Source organism: Miniopterus schreibersii (assembly GCF_964146895.1).
Source record: "Miniopterus schreibersii genome assembly, chromosome: 1".
Lineage (NCBI taxonomy): Eukaryota > Metazoa > Chordata > Mammalia > Chiroptera > Miniopteridae > Miniopterus > Miniopterus schreibersii.
Window position 1 is genome coordinate 151,600,619 of NC_138101.1, and position 22,702 is coordinate 151,623,320.

Below are 22,702 nucleotides of genomic sequence, written 5' to 3' on the forward strand. Positions count from 1 at the left end.
AGACAGAAAATGGGAGGCCCTGACAATGGGGAGCAGAGTCTGTGGGCTTGTCCAGCTGCCCACTGCCCTGGTGAGCCCTCCCCTGGTCACAGTCTTAGAGGCTTCCAGGCCAGGATGGCGCCTGAGAGTTTCCAGCCCCCAGGAAAGCACTCTACCTGCTACTTTGGTGCTTCTCAGTCTTGTAGGTTTCACACACCAATAAAATTTCAAAAGAAGTACTGGGGACTAACATAGAGTTGCCAAATTTCATTTTGACAAGGGCCTTTTCAATTTGATGAAGACTTTAATGATTTAAAGTCTGCTGTCTACTACTACCATGATCATTTCATAGAACATTTTTACTATGAAATTTGTAGGAAGGACATACCCCCAGGAGAACACATGGGTACTGTCAACGCAGATGGGTGCCGCCCACGGGACAGTGCTCAGGACCACTGCACCCTTCATCAATCCTTCCACCTCCCTTCACTATCAGGCACTTCCCCGGAAGCCCTGAGCCTCCCCGGCAGTGGGCTCAGCCTCAGAGACCACCTATTTTTTGTAATAGGAAACAAAGTGTTCTGACTGTGGCTTTGGTCTAAAGCTGTTCGTCGTATGCTTTAGGTGGCCTGTCCCCCTTTCTGTGACGTCTGCACACAGGCAGGCAGTCATTTATCAACAATTTAGTAAACTCCGCACCCTGTTTTCCATAGTGAGCCGGGATGCTTCCTGCTGGAAGCTGCTCTCCACTTCACTTTCAGTTTCAAACTGTTTCTTCGAGTGCTCACTGGCCTCCTGCATGTCTTGAATCTTACCAACCAGATTCTCTTTCTCTTTGGTGTGTATTTCATTTGGGGCTTCTATGGTCCTGAGAAAAGGAGAGAGGAAGTTTGGTATCAGTTTGACCATCATGAAGAAGTCACTCATTGTCATAACAAGCACTACTATTTCCAAAGACAGAAAAATACTTTGGCCAATTTATGTGTAAAGTAAACAGTACCTGAATAAGGGAGTCCTTGAAGGGGGTGGGAAGAGACCAGGACTGGGGTATAAAATTGTCTATGGACTGCTCCCATCTCATTAACCTGCAAAAGATTCTCACTCCCACCTCACCTACACCTACACTTAAACCCCTGACTGCTTCCAAGGGACATCAGCACCCACTCACACCCTTATGACCAAAAGCTTGACGGTTATCTTCTTTGTAAACAGCCTGGAGACCAGACACTCAAAAAGCCAGGAATCAGAGGAAAAGAGGGAGCTCATCAAGAGAGTTACAGAATAGTCACGGGAGTAAAGTACAGCATAGGGAATATAGTGAATAATATTGTAATAACCATGTATGTCGTTAGGTGGTCACTAGATTTATCGGGGTTTATAAATGACTAATCACTATGTTGTACACCTAAAACTAATATAATATTGTATGTCAACTATAATTGAAAAATAAATAAATTAAAAAAAAAAAAAGAGTTCCCAAATGGTGCTTCATCACTTTCCTAATGTTTGGGCACTCATTTCATCCTAATCCTACCAATGAAGTCACATGACTAAAAAATGCTCTCTGGGCCGTACTGTCCATTTATTGCTCTGAAAATTAAGTGTCTGAACCAGCTGGCAGCTAACAGAACACTGTCCTCACAAGGCTCCTCTAGGGCACCAGGCAGAGGCTCTGCTGGTCAGGATATAAATCTGAGGGGCTTATCAGTGAAGATTCTCTATCAACAGGGATTTTAAGCTTGACCCTAAATGATCTGCTATGAGAAAATATGTCCTCTCTCACACAATCACTTTTTAAATTAACATTCTGAACAATCCATGTCCACGTGATATAATATTCTAAGGGCTTAAAAGTGCATACAGTGAAAAGTCAGTCTCCTCCCCTCCGCTGTGTATCAGCCACCCAGCTACCCTCCCTGGAGGCAACAATGTCTTGTTTGTTTTGTTTCTTGTACATTCTCCCACACAAGTGTGTGTCTGTGTGTATGTGTGTGTGCACACATGCATCCTTTTCTTCATATTTGAATGCTAATATATACCTTAATTAGTACCTTGCTTTTTTAGCTTAATAGCATATCTTGGTATCTCCCACAGTTTCAGGAAAGAAAAGCATGACGTAAGCATGAACGTGAGGTAACACATGTCAACACTTACTTTCTTTGCATTCCTTCTTCTCGATTGCGATTCAACTGGTTAGATAATTCTTCTAGTTTTCCTACAGTGAGAAGAACTATCAGTACTTTGGGGGCGATATAACTGGATTCTGACTTGGGCTTGGTCCTATTTATGGTTGTCATGGGTCCTAAGCTGTATCCAGGTAGAGACTTGGTTTTGTTTGATGTAAACAATGTTTAAAATATTTTTAAGCCATTATTGAAAAGTTGTGATAGTTCAATAAAATTTTTTATTTCACATAAAAATGGCTTCTCTTTAAAAGCAGGACTATTGCCCAGCCGGGTGTGGCTCAGCGGTTGAGCGTCGACCTAGGATCCAGGCGATCGGGGTTCGATTCCTGGTCAGGGCACATGCCCGGGTTGTGGGCTCGATCAATGACTCTCTCATCATTGATGTTTCTATCTCTCTCTCTCCCTCTCTTTTCTTCTCTCTGAAATCAATAAAGATATATTTAAAAAAAAAAAATAAATAAAAAATAAAAGCAGGACTATTGAGCAACACTGGGACCTGCACTCCCACTTGGCACCAATCACCAGAGCTTGTAGGCAACTTCCCCCTTTCAATGACCATATACCTTATAGCACCCTCCACCCAGCCCACTTCTCACATATTAAGCCTGGCCCCAGGGAAAGTCAGTTTGAGAACATGGGTACGATGACTTTCTGTCATTTCCTGCATGGAGGAAACTGTTTTCTGAAAGCAGGTCTATAAGGGTACGCTTACCTTTCATGTTTTCAGTTTGCTCATTCAGGCGGATTTCAAGATCTTGCTTCTGTTTCTCCAGTTCTGAAATTTGCTGTTTAAAGTCTGGGATCATCTTTAGAGAAGGATCAGAAATATTAGAATATAAAATACTTTCATCTATGAACTTTAAAACCTCAGAGCTAGCCAGAAGCAAACTAAACTGTCGAGGTGTTTAACCCCACAGAACAGACATCCAGGAAGCTGTGTAAGAAGGCCGGCAGACATTAGGCTCGATTGCTATTATGATTTTTTACCTCAAGACCTATAGAATCATAAGAAATACCAGCACTTTCAGGGGAAGCAGCTCTCACACAGCCACAGTGCCCACATCACTGACCCTCCTGGAGAGAGGGCGGTAGTGTCTGGGGAGGGGCAGCGTGAGGATTCTAGCTGGGCTGAGGGAGGGGGCCGTGAGGAAGCGGCAGCCAGCCTCGGGTCCAGACCCAGGCCTCGTCGCCTCAGCCAGGAGCAGGAGAACCACCTCGAGGATGCTGCACTGTGCCCTCTGAAGTCCAGGCCGGCTCGGTGAGTGGGGGTCTGGAATCATCAGTACGTTACTCAGTCCTTTGCCCTTGTTGACCTGTATAGTTTTTTCAATGTCCACCACCTCCACCCTCAGGCAGGTGGAAACGGTTTTTCTGTTGTCCAAGTTTATAAAAACACCCACGCTTCTAAAGTTCAAATGAGGAATACACGTTTCTGCTGTGCCAGGGCCACAGCTCCTCATCCACTGAGGCAGACCTGAGCCATCCAGCAGTTCCAGTTAGAGAGGAGGAGGGGGCAGTGAAGAAGCCAAGAAGGGGCGGCCCTGAAGCGGCTGAGAAACCTAGGGAAGGGGGTGTCCTGGGAGCCACCGCACAGTAAGGAAGGGAGGGAACGATTAAGTCATCAAATGTTGTTGAGAGACACAGATGAGGGTGAAAATGAATCCTATGTGCTCAGCTCGATGCAGACAGACTCGTTAGTGGCAGGGGCACATGGCAAAATGGGGTGGCCATAGAGCAAATGGGAGGTGAGTGGAGAGATCACAGCTGGATGGCCATTGAGAAGTCTGGCAACACCCCACAGAAATGGGGTGGTGGCTGCAGGGGATGTGGGGCCAAGAAAGGGTTATGTTTTGAGGGAGATTTCTAAAGCCTTTCTCCATGCCAGTAGGCACGAGTTAGGAGAAAGGATGAGACATGTAAAATATGCCCGTGGGAAATAGCGGGCATCAGGGAAGGGGGAGGCCTCTGAAAAGGTGAGATAAGCATGAGTGGAGACTGACTTGAACGCACGACCCTCTTAAGAGTTTTCTTTTACCTTAATGTGGGTTTTTTGGTCACTTTCCAAGGGGTTAGGGCTAGATTTAAAAAACATAGATTTACACACACACACATACACACACACAGAGAATCTGGGCCTATCCTATGAGGAAAAAACACTCTCAAATCGAAGTGCTCTCCAGCCTGGGGTAATTTAATAGTTTCTCTTCTGACTCAAGTATTTCACTCCTAGAAAACGTAAGTCTGATGCACTGTTCTATTGCCAAGAAACTGAGTATTACTCCAACGAAGAACATCTCTAGAACAGCAGCCACAACCAGCGCCCATGGCTGAGACCACTCTGTTTTCTTTCTTTCCTCACCTGAGGGTATTTTCGCCCCCACCATCGCTTTTCACAGAGAGTGGAAGGGAGGGAGGGAGGGAGAGAGAGAGAGAGAGAGAAACATCCATGTGAGAGAGACACATCGATTTGTTGCCTCCCATATGTGCCATGACCTGGGCCTGGGGACCCAGCCTGCAACCAAGGTACATGCCCTTGGCCAGAACTGAACCCGGGACCCTTCAGTCGGCAGGCCAACGCTCTAACCACTGAGCCAAGCCAGCGAGGGCCATACCATGTTTTCTGACGTTAGCCTGGTAACTTCATGACGAATACTTTCATTGATGTCATTCTCTTCTCTAAATAATTTCTGCAGGTGGTTTATTTCTTGACTTAGATGCACCACTTTGAAGTTCAAAGCTTCAATCTCCTTTTCATAGCAATCCTTCTGGGACTGGAAATGGCTCTCCAAAACGCTGTTAGAGGAGGGGCCAGAAATTAGCCACATGGTCTTCACGCTGCTGTGCTGTGAGTGTGGGCACCTGCAGCAACTATGAAAACCCACAACTGGAGCCCTGCGCTAAGTACAGAAAGTTTACTTATGTGTATACGTTACAGGCTATGGAATTAGGAACGTAGAGTTATAAAATCCTTCTAGCTAGTTAGGAAGCATTCTGTGGTGTTAACATGCAGTTAATAAGAAATATTATTTTAGGCATTATTAAAATCACATTTTTACTCTAATAGTTAAAAATACGTTCTGCGTGAGGCAGCAATGGTAAAGACACATGTCATTACACGTTTGTTAAAACCAATAGAATATACAACATCAAGAGTGAACCTTAATGTAACCTGCGGACCATGAGTGATAATGATGTGTCAGTGCACGTTCATCAGTTTTAACAAATGAAACCTCTGCTGGGACGTGTTGATAATGGCTGAGTATGTGTGGGGGCTGGAGATATATGAGAAATGCTCAATTTTGCTGGAAACCTAACACCGCTCTAAAAAATGAAGTTTATTAATGTAAAAAAAAAAAGTAGCAAGCTCCTTAAATTTACACATGCCTATTTATCTACAGCAACATTAGCTATCTTATTTGATATAATCAGTTTTCCCTGTATAGGTTATGAGTTTTATTACCCAGCATTTTATCCCATAAAGAGTATTCTTCATTACCAATTACTTAATTCTCAAAGAAATATTTCCAGTGATTATCATGACTTTCCAATAGTCTATTATCTCGGGGGTGGGGGGTAAGAACCCCTGGGGGGCATTTCTCACCGGGTTGCTTTCTTTAATCCTTCATAAGCAAACCAAAGTTCTCCATCTTCATTTAAATGTTCCAAATCTTCCACAGACAGCCTGGAAAACAAGGAGGGTAAGAAAATCTACCATCTCTCTCATGTGTTACATGTTTCTAAATGTCTGATAATGCAAAAATGATTACCTGCTTCTCACATCTGCAATGTCATAGCTTTCAAGAAGTTGCTTGGTCACCTCTGACATTTTTTCTGCGAGAAAAAGGCAGAGCTGGTATAAGTTACATTCTTGCCTGATTTCTCTTCTGTTCCCTTTCTAGGGACCAGTTTTCTAGCTTCCCAGAGTCTCCAGTGAACCATCCCATCAGCTAAGGAACTTACAGCCATTTAACCCACCAGCTACCCAAACAACCAACTAGCTATGAAGCCAACCAGCTATTCAGCTTGCCATATATCCAACCAGCCAGCTAGCCAACCAGCCTCATGCCAATCAAAGGACACATTGCCTTAGCAGTGCCACTATGATAAATTCAGTCTGCACCCCACGGGCTCAGGGCCTCGTATTTTTGTTACCTCTCATTTCCCGCTTTTGCGACTGCACGTGTTTTTCCACGTCGAGCTTCTGTGTTTGAAGTAGCTCTATCTCCTTTTCAAACTCAGAGATTGTCTGGATCACAGCAATGACCACACCAGGTGAAGAAAAAACAGCTATTGTAATTTATATCAGACAAAGGGAATTAATGTAAAAAAAAAAGCAGCAAGGGCATCTTCACTGCAGTTTCTAAGCTTAACTCTTCTTAAACCATCACTGCCCACACATACAGTGTAGCCTTGAAACATGTTTAACTGCCCAAAATATTGTTAATTATTCCCAGATCTACTTGCTTTTATCAGTGGAATCCATTTCCCTAGTTACAGGGGGGGAAAAAATACAATTTACTACTAGCTTAGATGGGGTAGGGAGGAAGGGGAGTTGAGAGAAGGAAAATAGAAGGGGCTAATCTTCTTTCACTGTGACGAAATCTTGGATGTGAGGATGTGGGCAAGGGCCACCTTCGGAAGTGTGGGTTTGGGCTCCAGCTAGGTTTAGAAGCAGTGCAGCGGCGGAGCCAGGCACACCTAGGAGTTGAGGGGCAGCCATGGGGCATGAGCCACGTCCCCTGAGGGGCAGCCCTGATTGTGGGGGGGAGGGTGTATTCTGCCTTTATTCACCCTGTGAGCTCGGCTTGAGTAAGGATGTCAGGTTTGTGCCTTTGTAGCTGTGGGAGCTATTTAGAGGTGACGAAGCCCCCGCTGGTATTTTCTCAGTTAGTCTAAGTGTTTAAGGGCTACTGCTCCTGTGTCTACAGGTGGTGGGGAGGGAGATAAAACTGACATTTGCTGATCACTTTACATACACAACCTCTTCCTTATAACAGGCCCATAAGGTGAGCAGAGTGATCTATTATAGGTTAGAAAACTGAAGCCGCATACAGGGTAAAGGGCATGTTCAGGGTCACATGGCAAGTTGACGGAGGAGGGGGGGCAGGACTATCCAGTCTGAAAGCCCTGATCTTTGTAATGTTTCAGTCGTTGTTACAAGTCTTAAGTTTATTTAGTTATAGATGGATTATCACACATATAACTTGATGATGATGGATTTGCTTTCTTTGCAAATAAGATTAATCTCCACCTCACTGGAGAGTTTGGACTACAGTTTTAGTAACCAAAGAGGAAGTAAGTGACAAATATTGGTGCCTCACTCCAAGTGCAGCCACACGATTTCCCAAGATACAGCCTGTAGCCGAGGACCTGACTCCCACAGATGGACGGCAATATGACGTGACGGCTAATAGTGAAGCAGTCTTAGGACTGTGTGGTCCTTCCTGATCCCACAGACTCATCTCCCACCTTAAGTACTAGGAGACCAGGGCCCAGAGAGTATGGACAGCTCTGCTGCGAGGTTCAGAGGCATCTCAAATGTGATTCCTAGCGCTCTTCTGAACCATGCATAGCTACTCCTCGACAACCACAGGGAATATCTGCAAAATCTCAACAAATATTCTACTAACATATGTTTCACATATTTAGTGGAAGCTTAAATGCTTTCCAACCTTACACTAAAATGTTTTGCATTTAAGAACATAGAGGTCTGTGTGTTCTTGCAGGGAAGGAATTTCAGTTTAGACTTGATTGTCCAAACATGCATCATGTTCTAATAACAGTTTAAAACGAAAGATTCTGACAGTAAGCATATAATTTTAATGCAGGTATTTATAGGTATATAGCAACCTGATGGATTGCATGAGAGTTCACGTCCATTTATAATTTAATTTGGACGTACTCTCTAGGTCAGCATATTTGAGTAACTTTATGTAAATATAATTTCAAAAAAGTTAGAGAGCTGATCTTTAAAATAGGAACAGCAATTATTGCTAAATCAAAGGTGGATGGGGGTTTAAACTTGGAAGAGCTGAAGGAGTCAGTGTCCTTTCGCTTTTGGCCTTCACACTTGCTTTTAGCAGTCTGATCCCATGGGAAAGAGAATCTGCTTCCTCCTCGCAGGCGAACTGACTCAACCAAAGAGCTCATCTGAAAGTGAGAAGCTCCCACCTTGGCTTGCTGGCTCAGCCGGGCCACCTCCCCCTTTAAGCCATCCGAGGCGACCTGCTCTTCCTCCAGCTGGTGCTGCAGCTGCGCTTTCTCATCCTTGAGAGCTTTAATTTCTTCTCTCAAAGAGCACATCTGCTTCTCATAGTCTTGTGTTTTCAGTTCAAAACTTTTTTCAAGAAGTCTAGGCAGCAAAAGGAAAAAATAATTCGGAATTGTCTCTAAAGTCTTTACCCTGAATCAGAACAATACATCACTTTGAAACTAAGAGGAGACTCCAGAAAGCAGGAGACAAGTTAATTAGAATCTACTGTGACAGTTCCAATAAACAATGGCCTTATTTTTAGCTGACTGTTTCCTGTCCCCTTTGGTTAAGGAAGCTCCTTACACCTTCAGATCTGAGAAGTGTGGCTCTACCACGGTCCCACACAGAGAAAACAAATAGGAGGCTGAATTTAGACTCAACAGTGGTTGGGGTGCTGTATCCCAAAGTCACTTGGTTTCATGTGGTCCCCTTGGAGGGGCCACTTCCCTCAGCAAAGACCTTGGCACACTCTGCTGAGTCCTGGCTGCTGCCAACTTCCAAGGATCACGGAAGGGTTTGGCTTGGTCCTAAACAAGTTAGTACAGTCAGTTAACATGTCAAAGGGTTCAGTCCTTCAAACATTCCAGAACAAATTTCAGCAAATTCAGATGCCCCAAAGTCCATGAAAATCTAATTCCTCGTGATACGGTTGCTCAATTAACTATGGGAAGATTGACCAAGAAAATAACTGGAGATACATGACCTAGACCAGCCCAACACAGCCCATGGGGGTCCAGTTAAAACTGAAGCAGTCCTGGGGCTCTATGAGTTTATGAGTCATCAGTCTACTTGCTAAGCTGTCAACTCAGTTGGTTTTATGACTTGCTTTTACAGCACAAAGGGTAAAACCCGAAGAAGAGAATCGCAGTTCCAATTGGTTTCATTTCCTTGTATAGATATTAACAAAATTTTAGACTTCTCTTTCAGGTTTTTAAAAGCCCTGCAGTGCTCCTAAGAGGTCAGCAAAATGTCTTCGAAGAAGCAGACTGCAGCCAGTAGTCACATGTAAAAATAATCTTAAATTTGTAGCCTAAACTAGGCGGGTGTGTGCCCACAGACCGTGGGCATCTTTGCATCTCTGAAGGGTTGTGACTGTGGCCAAGACTTCCCCCATCAGCTGACCAGGGACCAGACCAAATTAAAGGTGAGGGCTAAATAAGGTTTGCAAAGAGCTCAAAGCTAGCCTCAGGCTGGCTCTACAAGCCCCCTGCTTGAAACGATCACTCCCAAGTGGCCCCAATACACAGTGAGGTGCCAAAAACTGAGCTCCTCTCCTAGAGTTAAGAGTTCATTGAAAAATAGATTTTTCAAGGTAAAGTGTCAAATGTTCCTACTTTAAAACTGATGCAGGATCATGAGACACTTTGTTAGCTCTTAGAGATCTTCAGTGACACTCCCTCCCCTAACTTTTTGGCATCCTGCCTCCTCACCCAGACCCAGGCTCCCCTGTTAACTACCTACACTAGAAAGTTGTATATCCTACCACCCCAGGCAGCCCTGAGCCTTCTTGCCCCCAGCACCCTGAATGTCATGAACGTTCCATCTCTCCCCAACACCCTGCCACCCATCCCTACTTTGAGATCTAAAACCTTTCAGTTGACTCCTTAAGAGAAGGGAGCAGAGACTGAAATCTTTGGAGATCAGCAAAGGGTTTCATATTGACATAGGGAAGGGAGGATTGGTGCAGTACAAGGTCATGGGGAGCTGCCTTAGTTTTTGTGAAGGTTTTATATCCCTTATTGTCTAGGCCAAGAATCAAATGAACAGATATAACAGGTGGGGAAAGGGAGGTTGGTTTATTTCCTAGGCAATAATCTTACTTCTGAGATTTGATGGAAGTTGAAAGGGGTGGCAGTCTCTGGACTTCTCACTGTCTTAGCAATAAGGTAAAGCAAAAGTTCCCAGGGTCCCCTGCCCACAACTGCAGAACGAAAGGCGTGTCTAAAAGGTGCACACTGTGGGCCTTGGCTCTCACAGATCCCCACGTCTTCACTTCCTATAAATACGCACACCCTGCTCTCCTGTGTCTGGGATCTGCTGTCTGCAAGCTGAGAAGCAAGATATGAAACAGCAGAGAGAGAAAGCAGCAGTCGCTATGAGGCAAACCAGGCTTCATACATTCTCTGCTGTTCTTCTTTTTGCACGTCGTGGAAGAGCTGCTTGGTGAGGTCGTCCATTTTTCCTGTGAAAAGGCAATGCTCTTTGAAATAGGCCTGCAAACCCCAGGCCTCGGTTGTTTCATGTCTTGTTTAAGAAAGTGAGAACGCAGGAACACTCATCGAGTATTTACTACTAATAGGGTGGAGGGTAACTTTCACTTTTATAAATTAGAAATATGGGTGAATAGGGGGTTCAAAATAATAATTCTCACAAATTTGTCACGTTGGAATCTACTGTTTTATTTATAGCACTTTTATGGGTCTGAATACCATTTGTTTGATTAAAATTAAGCATTTAGTTTTGAGATGATAAATATTATTAAAAGTAAACAGAAACCCTTTTGGGGGGAAAATGATCAGTTTCTGATAGGGTTTCTCAATCTCAGCACTATGATACTTTAAGCGAGGTAATTCTTTATCCTGGGGAGGGGCGCCCTGTGCTCTGCAGGATACTAAGCAGCATCCCTTCTACCCACTAGAAGCCAGTAGCACCTCTGCTCCAGTTGTGACAATCAAAGATGTCTCCAGAAATTGCCAAGTGTCCCTGAGAACCAGTCATTCATGATAACCAAGAAAATAATGAAGTGTCTGTCTTCATTTGGGGAAGAAGAAATATAAAAAAGATGCTGTTTCATTTAAATATGAGATCTCTAACACAAAGCACAAGGTAGGGGAGCACCGGACAATCAGGAAACAGTCACTGGGGTTCTGGACATTCTCTGGCCATGACAGTCCCATGTCCCCAACATGTCCACACACGACAGGTGCAGCCCATCAAAGCCTGGTGTTCCTATTTGTGCTTAGCTGACACCTCACTCTTAATTCTGCCTCATTTATGAGCCCTGCCCCAGAGGGGAGTCCAGGGACGAAGTGACGATAGCAATTCTCCAAATTATTTAGTTAAAAAAAAAAAAAGCCAGTAGTTTAATAGTTTGTCCCATGCAGTGTCAAATGTCCTTGGATGAAAATGACTGCTTTAGAAAACCATGAGTCAGCTAGAAAACATGAGGGAAGATGTCTATGGTTAAATTATATTTGATATAATTTCAATTTTCAGTTCACTCACAGAGCTGGCTTTGCTTCCGGTGCTTACCATCTTGGGCCACTTGCAAAGTGGTTAAACAGGCTGCTCAAATGTGACTTTCTTCCCAAGAGCAAAGGAATGGTGTCCGAATTTCAAAAAGGGGAAATGACTTTGATCATATGCCTCAGTCATAGGTCACAGGGTAAGCAAAGGCTGGTGCTTTTCATAAAACACTGTTTGCCACATGTGGGGAGACCCTCAGGATAAGCAGTTTATAAACACCGGGTTTGAAAGTCTTCATGCACTTTTAGAAGAAGATATAAAATTATCCATGCAAACATGTTAATGCTATCAAATATGTAATTTTCAGGACACACTTGTGGGAATTTAAATTTTCTTGTGGGAAATTCCATTTAAAATTAGAAAAAAGAACAAACACCCAAGAGGAGTATATTGTACTAAAAAAGGTGACGATGGGTAAGGCTTTCCCTAATTCAGGTTCAAGGTTTACTCTCAGACCCTTGACTTTCCTCTGTTCATCATCGGTCCTTACAGACAGGGTGGAGGGCACACAGCATCTGGAGCAGGAGGGCAGGCTCATCCTTGGCTTCATCTGAGCAGCCTTCCCCGCTCTCCTTGCCAGGACCTGGGATGTTCACTCCCTCCTACTGACTTGGCTCCTTTCACACTCTGACCTGGACCCCCAGGGCTCTTGTGCTCTGGATCCTGGAGTACCCACCCCTGCTGGGCCTGGGGTGTGCTAGATGCCCAGGCCTGAACCTCATGCCTCGAGTGCCCCACGTCAGAGCTTAAGGAAAAGGTCCCTGGAAAAGACAGGCAATTGAGTGTGGTGATTTAAACCATCTGTTCTGGAACCGTCAGGCTCACGAGCCTGTTGGGATTGAGCAAGTGCCTGTGATTGGAATTCAAGTTGGAAAGCTACAAATGGACAGAGTGAGGCTAAGAGTGGCTGCTTGCCATCCCTAAATAAAAGTAATACTGCCACTGGTTCCAAGTGTCTGTGCCTGACAGCTTGAGGGTGCTGTGGCTCAGGAGCTAAGAGTACCCTGTGTTCAGGACCAGGGCAGTGGCAGAGGATGTGGGTATTCCTCAGACCAAGTAACTAGGACAGATCTGAAATCTGACTTCAAATCCTTGGAAAACAACAAACACGACTCCAATATTAGCCCGACCACCCACAGCACATCCATGCACATGCACAGACACACACATATCCTTTCCCAGCTGTGATGAAAGGCTCCAGGCTTATGGCCCAAACATCTGTACCCTGCAAATGGCCCAGGGGGCCCTGAGACAGGGATTGCTGTGCTGTCTGACAAAAGATGGAAATAAAACAGATGAATCTATAGGGTAAAGTTACCACAGTTTAAATATAGTTTTTCTCTGTGGAGCAAACATTTTCTTGTTATACTAAGTATACACCAGAGATTCCTGGTTCTGCCTAAAACTTGGTTCACAGCCAATAGTTATTTCCAGAATGATCGGGCAAGTGAACATATGGGATGTATGAATCAGGCCACTTGGGCTTTACCTTTTAGCTCTTCAGTCTGCTCCTGAAGCTTCTGTTGTATCTGCTCTTTTTGTGCTTCCAGCTCTGAATTATGCTTCTGAAGCTTTGCCAATTTCTAGCAAAGGGAAGGAAAAACAACTTTTTTGAAAACCTCATTTTAAATTTTGTCACCATTGTCTTCCTTGGTGGAAAGCTGTATATTTTTAAATTAGTGTGTGCGTGTGTATTTATGTATGTATGTATGCACGTGTACACACATGCATATCCTACCCATGCATAAAGCCAGCATCAGCCCACTGCAAGACGCTGCATTTACTTTCACATGCAAGGGCTCCATATAACTTCAAGCAGACACTAGATCCCAACCTGCAATGGCTGAAATCAAGGAGAAAGAACCAAACCAAGGTCGCCTCCAAGTCAAGGAATCTTCTCTATTCTTTTCTGAGCTTCTCAATAGACAGGGTATTTACATATTTAATAGGATGTAAATTATTTGGGATGTAATATGGATTCACATTTTGAAGTGTTATGACTCAGGAAATAAGGTTGAGTGATCGTGACAGAAGTTCTATTATTTTAGCTTCTCGTGGTCAAGTGTCTGCTTGGCTGGCAGCTGATGGTGCTGATGGATGGTTGGTGACCAGCAGTGGGGACAATGCCAGCAGCCAGGCACCAGGCCATAGGGAGGGCAGAGAGCTGCCCTGAGACTCCAGGCTGCCACAACCTTGGGTGCTGTAGGACTCTGGAAAGTGTAGGAGAATAGGCGGTAATAAAGACTACCTCCTTAGAAAACATCAGCTCGCACCTGTGCAAGGTTCTATGCTAAGCATTTGGCTAAATTATTTCATCTGACAATTTCATCTTCACAACAATGCTGTGAAGTCCCTTCCTGTCATTTCCATTTTACATAAGAGGGAACTAAAGTTCAGAGAGGGTAAGGGTCACTTGCCTAAGGCCACCCAGCCAGATAGCAGCAAAGACAAGATTTAAACCTGAGACACTGGATTTTTATGTCTGCTGCTCTTCTCATTCCATCACAGAGATGAAAACCTGCCCTAAGCATTGCTCTTCTGGGTGAGATGTTTCAGGGAACACGCCAGATGGGCCAGCAACAGGGGACCAAGATCACCCTGGCAGAGGGGAAAGCAGCCGCCAGGGCGCCTTTTTGGGTTTTCATCACTTTCTAGAAGTTGAAAGGAAGAGGAAACTTTATGTTGTGTTTTTCAGAGCCTGTGTTCCTCTTCCTCCCATAGAGTCTAGGGCTCTGCCCTCCTGTCCTCCAAAAGGGAGGGTCCCTCTGATGATGGAAGCCAACAGCAAAATCCGCAATGCGGGAAAACGCTGCGCTCTCTCCCGTGGGAAGACTCACAGCTACTGCGAGTCGCACCCAGCACAGACCTCTTCCACGGCAGCCTTGTATCTCTTCCCCTTCTCCTCGTAATTGTGCCTGTGGACAGCTGCCCTATCCAGTTCCAATTCCAGTTTCTGAATCTTCTCCACATCGCCGGCCCGAACGGCAGCCAGGCTGGTCAGCTTCTCCACCAGTCCGTGGTTCTCTTTGTTCTGCAGAAAAGCAGCAGCAGGTGCTTAGGGGTTTATCCCAAATAAAGAAGCCGTTCCATTGGCTTCTCACAACCTTTCACGCGGCATCTAAATCTTTCAGGTTTAGTTACACTAGTCACATTTATCATTACAGTGGCGTGTATAAACATCTTCATCCAGTGAGAACAGTGGCAGATCTGGTCAGACAAATGGGTCCCTGAGCTGGTTGGTGGCTCTTTCAGTGGCCAGTCCAGCCCTGGAGCACCAGACAACTCTAGTGCTGTAGGCTGAACTATGTTCCCCATTGTCCCCCAATTTCACACGGTGAAGTCCTAATACCCCGTACTTCAGAATGTGACTGAATTGTAGGCAGAGTCTCTAAATGTAATTAGGGTAAAATGACGTCATGTGGGGGGGCCCTAATCCAGTATGACTGGTGTCTTTATAAGAAGAGATTAGGACACAGACACACACAGAGGGAAGGCGACCTGAAGACACGGGGAGGAAATTGCCATCTACAAGCCAAGGAGAGACAACTCAGTGGAAACCAACTCTGCCGATACCCTGAACTTGGAGTGATGTTCTGCACAAGTCATATAACATGCAGGCCTGCTACATAACAGTGCAATCAGGGGAAATTCCATCAAAATTTCAAGTTTATTTGCTTGCATATTTATCCATTTACTAAGGACCCTCATGGTATAGTTTAAGGCTAGATTTAAAGTTCACCTTAGGAGAATCTCAGAATAAACAATGGCAGGCCCAGGAGTGAGTTTTATAGATCTAGACACTTTATATTCCGCAGCACTTGCCCACTAGCAGAGAGCATGTGGGTTTTTTCCTACCAGCGGGAATGGCACTAGGAGTCTTCTCAAATTAGGCAGGGCTACAGCTAGACCATATGGACCTTTGGGCAAGTTAGGAAATAGCAGCTCCTATGAGCCAGTACATCCCGAGGGAGCCTGGCTTGGTGTGAAGACAGCAGCTTTGTCCAAATTTAAAAAGGCACTCCTACCTCAAGGCAGCGTATTCTTGTGTCAGGACACCAGGGCTGGCAAGCAGAACCAGACTGGTTTCAGACCCACCTGCCCTCCTGGGAAGCTGCCCTGTGCAGTGTACAACCCACACAACAATATGTAGCAGCCCTTTAAAGTGTGCTTCTGTTTTCTAGCTCAGGCTCCATGTGAACTGTCTGAACCTCCTGACATGAGTATAAATTTGAACTGCATAGCCAAGGAACTGGCCCAGACCAAATATGCCTATTAGAAAAAATAAATATGAAAAGTGCATTATGAACACCTACCTGATCTTCTAGCTTTTTCTGCAAACGCTGGACCCTGTACGTAAGCTGAATATTGAGCACGAACCGTCGGATGCTCTGGAATCTGCGCCTGGCCAGCCAGGCACGAGCATATTTCTGGAGGATCACAGCCTTGTGTTCCTCCAGCATCTTTAAAACAAGATTTTGTGAAATGCAAACTAGATCTCTATTCTTTCTTTCATCAACTCCAATGTTTGGAGTGCAACTACTGCAATATTCCCACAGTGCAAAAAATGAATTTCTTTCAATCAACCCACAGAGACCTATAATAGACTTTTCAAACAATAGCAAATTCTACCTGTAGCAGACATGTACGGACACTCACATACCAGAGCTCCCTGCTCTGGGAAGGTCTTCATGCAGAACTGTTTCACTATAGGCACACCTCAGAGACTGGGCTCATTTCCAGAAACCCCAATAAAGTGAGTATCGCAGCAAAGCAATACAGTAACATGCATTTTTGGGTTTCCCAGTGCACATAAAAGTTACGTTTACACTATACTGCAGTATATTATGTGTGCAACAGCATTGTCTTAAAAAAAAGCACATAACAATTAAAAAGACTGTATTGCTATACAATGCTACCCATCATCTGAGCCCGTTGGAAATATGGTGCCAATAGACTTGCTCAGCATAGAGTCGCCACAAACCTTCAATTTACATATTTAAAAAAACCCCACAACATCTGTGAAGCACAATAAAGTGAGGTTGCCTGTACTGTTGATGAAAAATAACACGAGCCCTGGGGGAAGCCTGTGGACTCAGCCGCACCTTTCGATACCTCCTCCGGGCCAGGCATCCTCGGGTGTAGGCCTGGATGGTGATGGTGGCCACGCGAATCAGCTGGTATAAACTGCGGATGAGATACCCACGACAGTACTTCTGAATGACGATGGCTGCCCAGGCCTCTTTCAAGGCTGCCGCGGTAACAGCTTTCCTTGGTTAAGAAAAATGTGGAGTCAACCTGTTACCCACAGAGCACTGACCTCTACAGCTTGTGCAGCTCTTTCCTACTATGGAAGAGTCAAATGTGTTGCAAATCTACACATTATACTCTGTCGGTGGTTTACTGCAATGCCTGCTTCAGGTCAGTCATTATCTCCCCTTTCACCCTGATCTGCGTGTGCTCGCTCCAGGCACGAGGGACCACGCGGACCTTCACACTCTTCACATCCAGGCTGACGATCCGCCTCACTCCCAGCCCACAGAGGCTGTGACAACAAACCTGTGCTTCGGCACTGCACTTGCCCCCTTCATCAGTTCATTCATTCTTGTGGGCAATCGGGCTGTAGGCTCTAGATCGGGGAGGGGCTGGAAAACCATGGCCTCGGGGCCAAACCTGCAGCTTTCCGCCTGTGATTGTCAGGTTTTATGAAAACACACCACGTCTAATCTTTACAATATTACCTGTGGCTGATTTCATGCTACAACGGCAGAGGTGAATAGTTGTGAGAGAAACTGCAGGGCCCCAAAAGCTCAAATAATTGGGCTCTTACGGAAAAAGTTTGTTGACTCCTATCCAAAGGACTGGAGAAGACAAAGCTCTAACCTTCAGGGTTTACAGCCTCATGGAGCAGACAGACTTACAAATGGCCAAGTCGGATGTGACAAAAGTAAAATAACTACTGAAAGATCCGTAAGAGAGATCTTACAGAACTGCCTGGGAGGGGCTGATGTGTGAGCCAGTCCTTGATGGGAAAGGATTTCTATAGACAGTAAAGGTTGGAAAAGGCATTTTATACCGAGGGACCAGCCAAGGCACAGAAGCCTAGCAGTGCTAGAAACACTCAGAAAATCTGACTAAAATTGCTAAAATATAAGACACATGGAGAAAGTCAGTAGTCAATGAGGTTAGGAAAATAGATGGGCCTCATTTGTTGTGTGTGTGTGTGTGTGTGTGTGTGTGTGTATATATATATCTATAAAATTTATTGAACACCTACTATGTGACAGCCAATGTGCTAGGTCCTAGGTCTGAACGTAATGGGAACCAGACAAGTATGGTCCCTGTCCTCACAGAGCTTCCATTCTTATGAATGCATCCAGGCCACAGGCACCTTGGGTATCATGTCAAAGATTGAATGCTCTTCTGTAGGAAATAGGGGCCACTGGAGGCATCCAGGGCAGGAGCAGGACAGTGACTTAATGAGGCCCTGCTTCAGGAAGACAGGAGAGAGAGGTGGCAGGTGAAGGGACATGCTCTAAGAGTATAAGGAAGAGATGATGAGGCCTCACCCAGGGCAGGCGCCCAGGAATGAATGAGTGGGAGACACACAGAGGCAAGTGAAGGTGCATGGAACAGACAGGCCTCCGTGATTCCTGAATGGAAAGCGCGCACACATCTGGGGAAGAAGATAAGTCTGGGGTTTCCTGCCCTGGAGACTGCAGCTATTAACTGAACTCAGAAGCATGGCTCTGTGTGTGTGTGTGTGTGTGTGTGTGTGTGTGTGTGTGTGTGTGAGAGAGAGAGAGAGAGAGAGAGAGAGAGAGAGAGAGAGAGAGAGAGAGAGAGAAAGACCGTCGCCTGGGGGACTGGGGGCTGTAATGGCAGGTTCGGTTTGGGACATGCTGAGATGAAGGTGGTAATGGGCCAACCACCTGGAGAACCCAGATGCCACTGGAGGGCAGGCCTCCAGCTCAGGAAGAGGTCAGGCTCAGTGACACATCTGCCTTCTCACTTTTCAACCATCCTAAGAGCATGCCAAGGAGTGAGCTGGGGAGACCCATGGAAGCACACATGCTTTTTGGGAAATGCCTGTCACTGGCCAGCCCAGCACGGCCTCTTGGGAGCACCCAAGGAGGGGTGGGACAGTCAAGGCTGGTGCAACTGCTCTCCACTCAGCCATTCCCTGGGGCAGCCATGGTAGCCTTGCTCCAGGGTTCTGTTTGCTGGCAGGGCCTCCTCATCAATCCCCTTAGGCATGGTCTGTCTCCTGCCCTCTGCAGGTAGTCTGGTCAGTGGCTGTTTATGGCATATTTACTCAGGGGATCCACCAGGGCCCTGGTCTTCTTAGGCATTTTCAGTTCCTACAGACCAGGGGCCTAGTCTGTCTCCCTGGTCTCCTGGGGAATTCTGACCCTCTTCAGAGACACCCTGATTGGAGTTTCCTCTCTTCCGGGTCATGGTTGTCATCTGTCCCACGGGGGCACAGCAGGCAGAGTCAGTGCTACCTGTCCCTGAGGGACACACCCTTCTCATCTGGAGGCTTACAGCCACCTCAGGGACATGCAGCCTGGGTCCCAGGAGAATGACAGGCCCCTACCCCTGGAAGTGATCAGCAGAGAAAGCAGCGCAATCCCCCACGTCCTCATTGGCTCCCACGTACCTGACCGTGTGCTGCCCCCGGAAGTACTGCTGGATGGTCAGGGCAGCCTGCCTCTCTCGGAGGAACTTTTTCCTCTGGAGCCAGCCACGGATGTGCTTTTGTATCACAACACAGCCCTGCCTCAGTTTATCCAGTCGGAGTTTCTCTAAATAAGCCACTTGCCCTGCTCTGAAGAAAATTTTGGTTTTACCAAACTGGTACTGATTAGAATCCTGGAAGAGAAAAATAATGTAATCAGAAACAATAGTATTTTCCATAGTATTTGGAAAAGATGTTTAGAGATTCAAAGATACCAAAAACACTGATACTTTTACATATCTGTTCTCTGACATAAAGCAGAAAAACTCTGGTCATGATCTAGAAATGTGTATGTTGACTTGTTTGTTTAAAGCCACTTTGGGGGAGAAATAGACTTGAAGTAGAGGAGTCTGTGGGTGGGAAGGGCTGCGCCTTCTCGGGGGTTCTCAGCTGGGCCACTGGGGAGCTTTAGTCTCCTGTACGTGGTTTCCACAGAGCAGCACCGGCACCAGGAAAGGCTTGGTTTCTGGCTTCTTTTACCCCCTTTCCTGACCATCGTCACTCCTTCTCTCTTTTCCATCACGACTCCCTGCTTCAGCAATAATCTAAACCCATGCTGAGGGCTGTGTCTGTGACTGGTTGACTATGTAACATAAACCAGGCCCATGGAAGATCCCTGGAAGGTAGGAGAACAAAGCCGGACAGGAGGACACTGGGGGAAGCCAGGGTTCCAATTTGGGTCCCTAAAGGAGACTCCTGCAGTCAGGAGAGTGTCTGCTTTGACCTCCTTAGCACACAAATGTTTAGGGGACATTTTCTTTCCTCTTAGCCATTCATGACAATTGTAGTCCAGAGACTGAGGCAAAAATGAGGAAGTGCATTTGGGAGACGTGCTTCTCGACAAGAGCCCACGATTTGAGGTGAGCGAGCCTGACCTGGATGAGCCTGTGTAGGACCACCTTGCAGACCTCCTTTTTATCACTGAATGAAAGCTCTTGCTTGGTCATGAGGACACCATAGCGACTGTAGAACTCCATGTATGTCCACCTGGAAGGTCAAAGAGGATCTAAGGAGGCGTGCCAGACAGGGAGCTTGCCATGTCTGCAGAGCTGCGGACTCACCTGTCACTGCTGGGGGTGGGGTCTGTTCTGGGGACGACAGCCCTGACCTCTGACCCGCCTCCCTGCTGGGACACCATGCAAATCTCATGTGGAGCACACCTGTCTGCGCCCGGACTGCTTTTGTTAATGCTCCGCTCCAAGAACTGTCCTCTCCCCCCACCCCGGCTCCCTTTCCTAGGGGCACTGGGAGGCCAGGTGACCCTCAGCAGCAGCTGAAGTGGGTGATGGGGTAGTGGTGATGGCAGACTCGGCCCCATTCACTGCCTGCATATCACCTAGTTCTGGCACCCCCACAGCACAGGGGGACAACTCTTGGGAGCATTTTATGATAGTGACAAGTCATGGCAGCCACCCTCTTGGTTCTCAGCACAGACCTGAAGTTGGGCACTCTTCCCCCAAACGAGGACTGACAACGTACCTGGATGGGTAGCTCTGTGCACTGATTCGAATTGTTTCCAGAACGCCGCAGGCTCGCAGCTGCTGGACAGTTCTCTTGGAGTCAAACCTAAAGATGATTTTACAAGGCGTTAAGCCATCATCATTGATGATAATACCATAAGTAGTGCAGCAGGGCTGCCTAGACCATGAGCTCCTAGGGAGCAGGACTGTCTCTGTAATCCACGTGCCACATGCACAGCAGATATTTAACAAAGATCTGTTGATGTCAAATGAAAATGGTCCCCCTGTGAAACAGCTCAGGAAGGTGAGGCTACAGAGAAAGGAGCGACTGGTTCTGGCGCAGGTGACAGGGAGAGGCCTTGTGGGGAAATGCCATTGGGTTGAGCGTTGAATGGCAACAGAGTAGAAGAAATGTTCAAACTAACCTCATCCAAGTGCCCGTTTGATGCTTGAGTTCCCTTTACAAGACACCCAGCAGGTGGCCCACTGACTTGGGTCTGACCCTCTGGTGACCCATACGCACATTCACCACCTCCATGGACAGCACATCCCCTCAGCCACCCTTCAGCTCCAGTCAGCTAAGAGGACGTGAGACCTTCCACTCACGGGTCTGCAGCACTTTCCGGAGACCCAAAGAACAAGTCTAATGTCTCCTCCCATGTTGGGGGGTGAAACTGTGACCCTCTACAGTCCTTCTCCTTCAAATGCATGCAGAGTCTCTCATAATTAAGCAACATTCTCGGCTTTCTCGGCTGCATAGACTTCAGGTGTAGAATATTCTTTCACCTCTGGCCGCTTTACTTCAAGCTGGAGATAAGGGGGCTTGGCCAGAGGGGTTGTGCTGAGATTGTATATAAAGGGCAGGATAGTTTTGAGTCAGACAGTCAAGGTCAAGACAATTGCGAGCCCACTCTCCAACATCATGGAGAACCCTGGCTTGCTCAGAGTTTCCCCTCTGCTGCATGGGAACACTTACTCAAAGGGTAGTTTCTCATCGTTTGGCTTGATGCAGCGAACGTAGTGGGGTGTGGTTGCATTGAGGGTCTCCATGAGCAAGGACAGAGAGCTACGGAACTAGGAGACAAAGTCAGACAACAGATGTGCTGAAATGCAATACTTGCATCGAGGCAAAAAAAAAAAAAGGTCCCACCTTGGTAAGTTAAGAGGAAAAGTTAACTTCACGCATAAACATCTATTATGAAAGGTTTCAACCCATGATTGGTTATCAGCATGTCCTACTGCTCTGGACAGAACACCACTCTGTCCAACATTCCCACAGAGCAGAAGATGCAGTAAATCACGTTACTGTGCAAAGGTGTGGTTTGCTCACGTGTGTGCAGCCTCAGAGGTTGAGGTGCAATGATGATGAGCTACTGCTTTTCTTTGCACTTGTGTTTACACCACACTGGAAGAAGCTTGGTGCCTGAAATGTGGGTCCTCCCAGTGCCCTCTCAGGGGGGCCAGCCTAAGCCCTGGCTCCCTCACCCTCAGACACCTCCCGGTACCTTGCTCCCCACTGTGGTCCGGAACTGCCTGTTGTTTGGCTTGATGACTTGCTTTGCAGATTTCATCGTGATCGCTGAACCAAAACGGGAAGGAGGAACCGGACTTTCTTGGAAAAATGTGGCGCAGAGATGAAACTGGAGGGAGCAGAGAGGATTTCAGTGTCTGCAACACTCGATTTCAGTGTCCGCAACACTCGCCCACAGGCCCCAGCTGGTACAGCCACACAAGTGGTCGCAAGCCCATCTAAACCAGTGGAGGGTCATGTGGCAATCTTTACATCAAATCTCAATTCCACAAGCGGGTTGTCCTCATTTGGGATGACCATGACTTCCTTCCC

The 22,702-nt window shown here is 46.3% G+C and overlaps 1 protein-coding gene across 1 annotated transcript in view; it reads right to left on the reverse strand.

Annotated features, from left to right (window-relative positions):
* MYO5C (myosin VC) overlaps positions 1-22,702 on the reverse strand; it is an 82,904-nt gene that overhangs the window by 18,786 nt on the left and 41,416 nt on the right. The window contains exons 15-32 of the mRNA XM_081140080.1: positions 22,365-22,499; positions 21,836-21,933; positions 20,879-20,965; positions 20,275-20,386; positions 19,322-19,533; positions 16,767-16,932; positions 15,978-16,124; positions 14,531-14,695; positions 13,154-13,247; positions 10,537-10,600; positions 8,337-8,517; positions 6,318-6,411; positions 5,933-5,996; positions 5,767-5,847; positions 4,778-4,958; positions 2,878-2,971; positions 2,134-2,194; positions 679-847 (exon numbers count right to left, since the gene is read on the reverse strand). Coding sequence (XP_080996206.1) covers positions 679-847; positions 2,134-2,194; positions 2,878-2,971; positions 4,778-4,958; positions 5,767-5,847; positions 5,933-5,996; positions 6,318-6,411; positions 8,337-8,517; positions 10,537-10,600; positions 13,154-13,247; positions 14,531-14,695; positions 15,978-16,124; positions 16,767-16,932; positions 19,322-19,533; positions 20,275-20,386; positions 20,879-20,965; positions 21,836-21,933; positions 22,365-22,499 — 2,205 coding nt within the window. The remainder of the gene's footprint in view (positions 1-678; positions 848-2,133; positions 2,195-2,877; positions 2,972-4,777; positions 4,959-5,766; positions 5,848-5,932; positions 5,997-6,317; positions 6,412-8,336; positions 8,518-10,536; positions 10,601-13,153; positions 13,248-14,530; positions 14,696-15,977; positions 16,125-16,766; positions 16,933-19,321; positions 19,534-20,274; positions 20,387-20,878; positions 20,966-21,835; positions 21,934-22,364; positions 22,500-22,702) is intronic.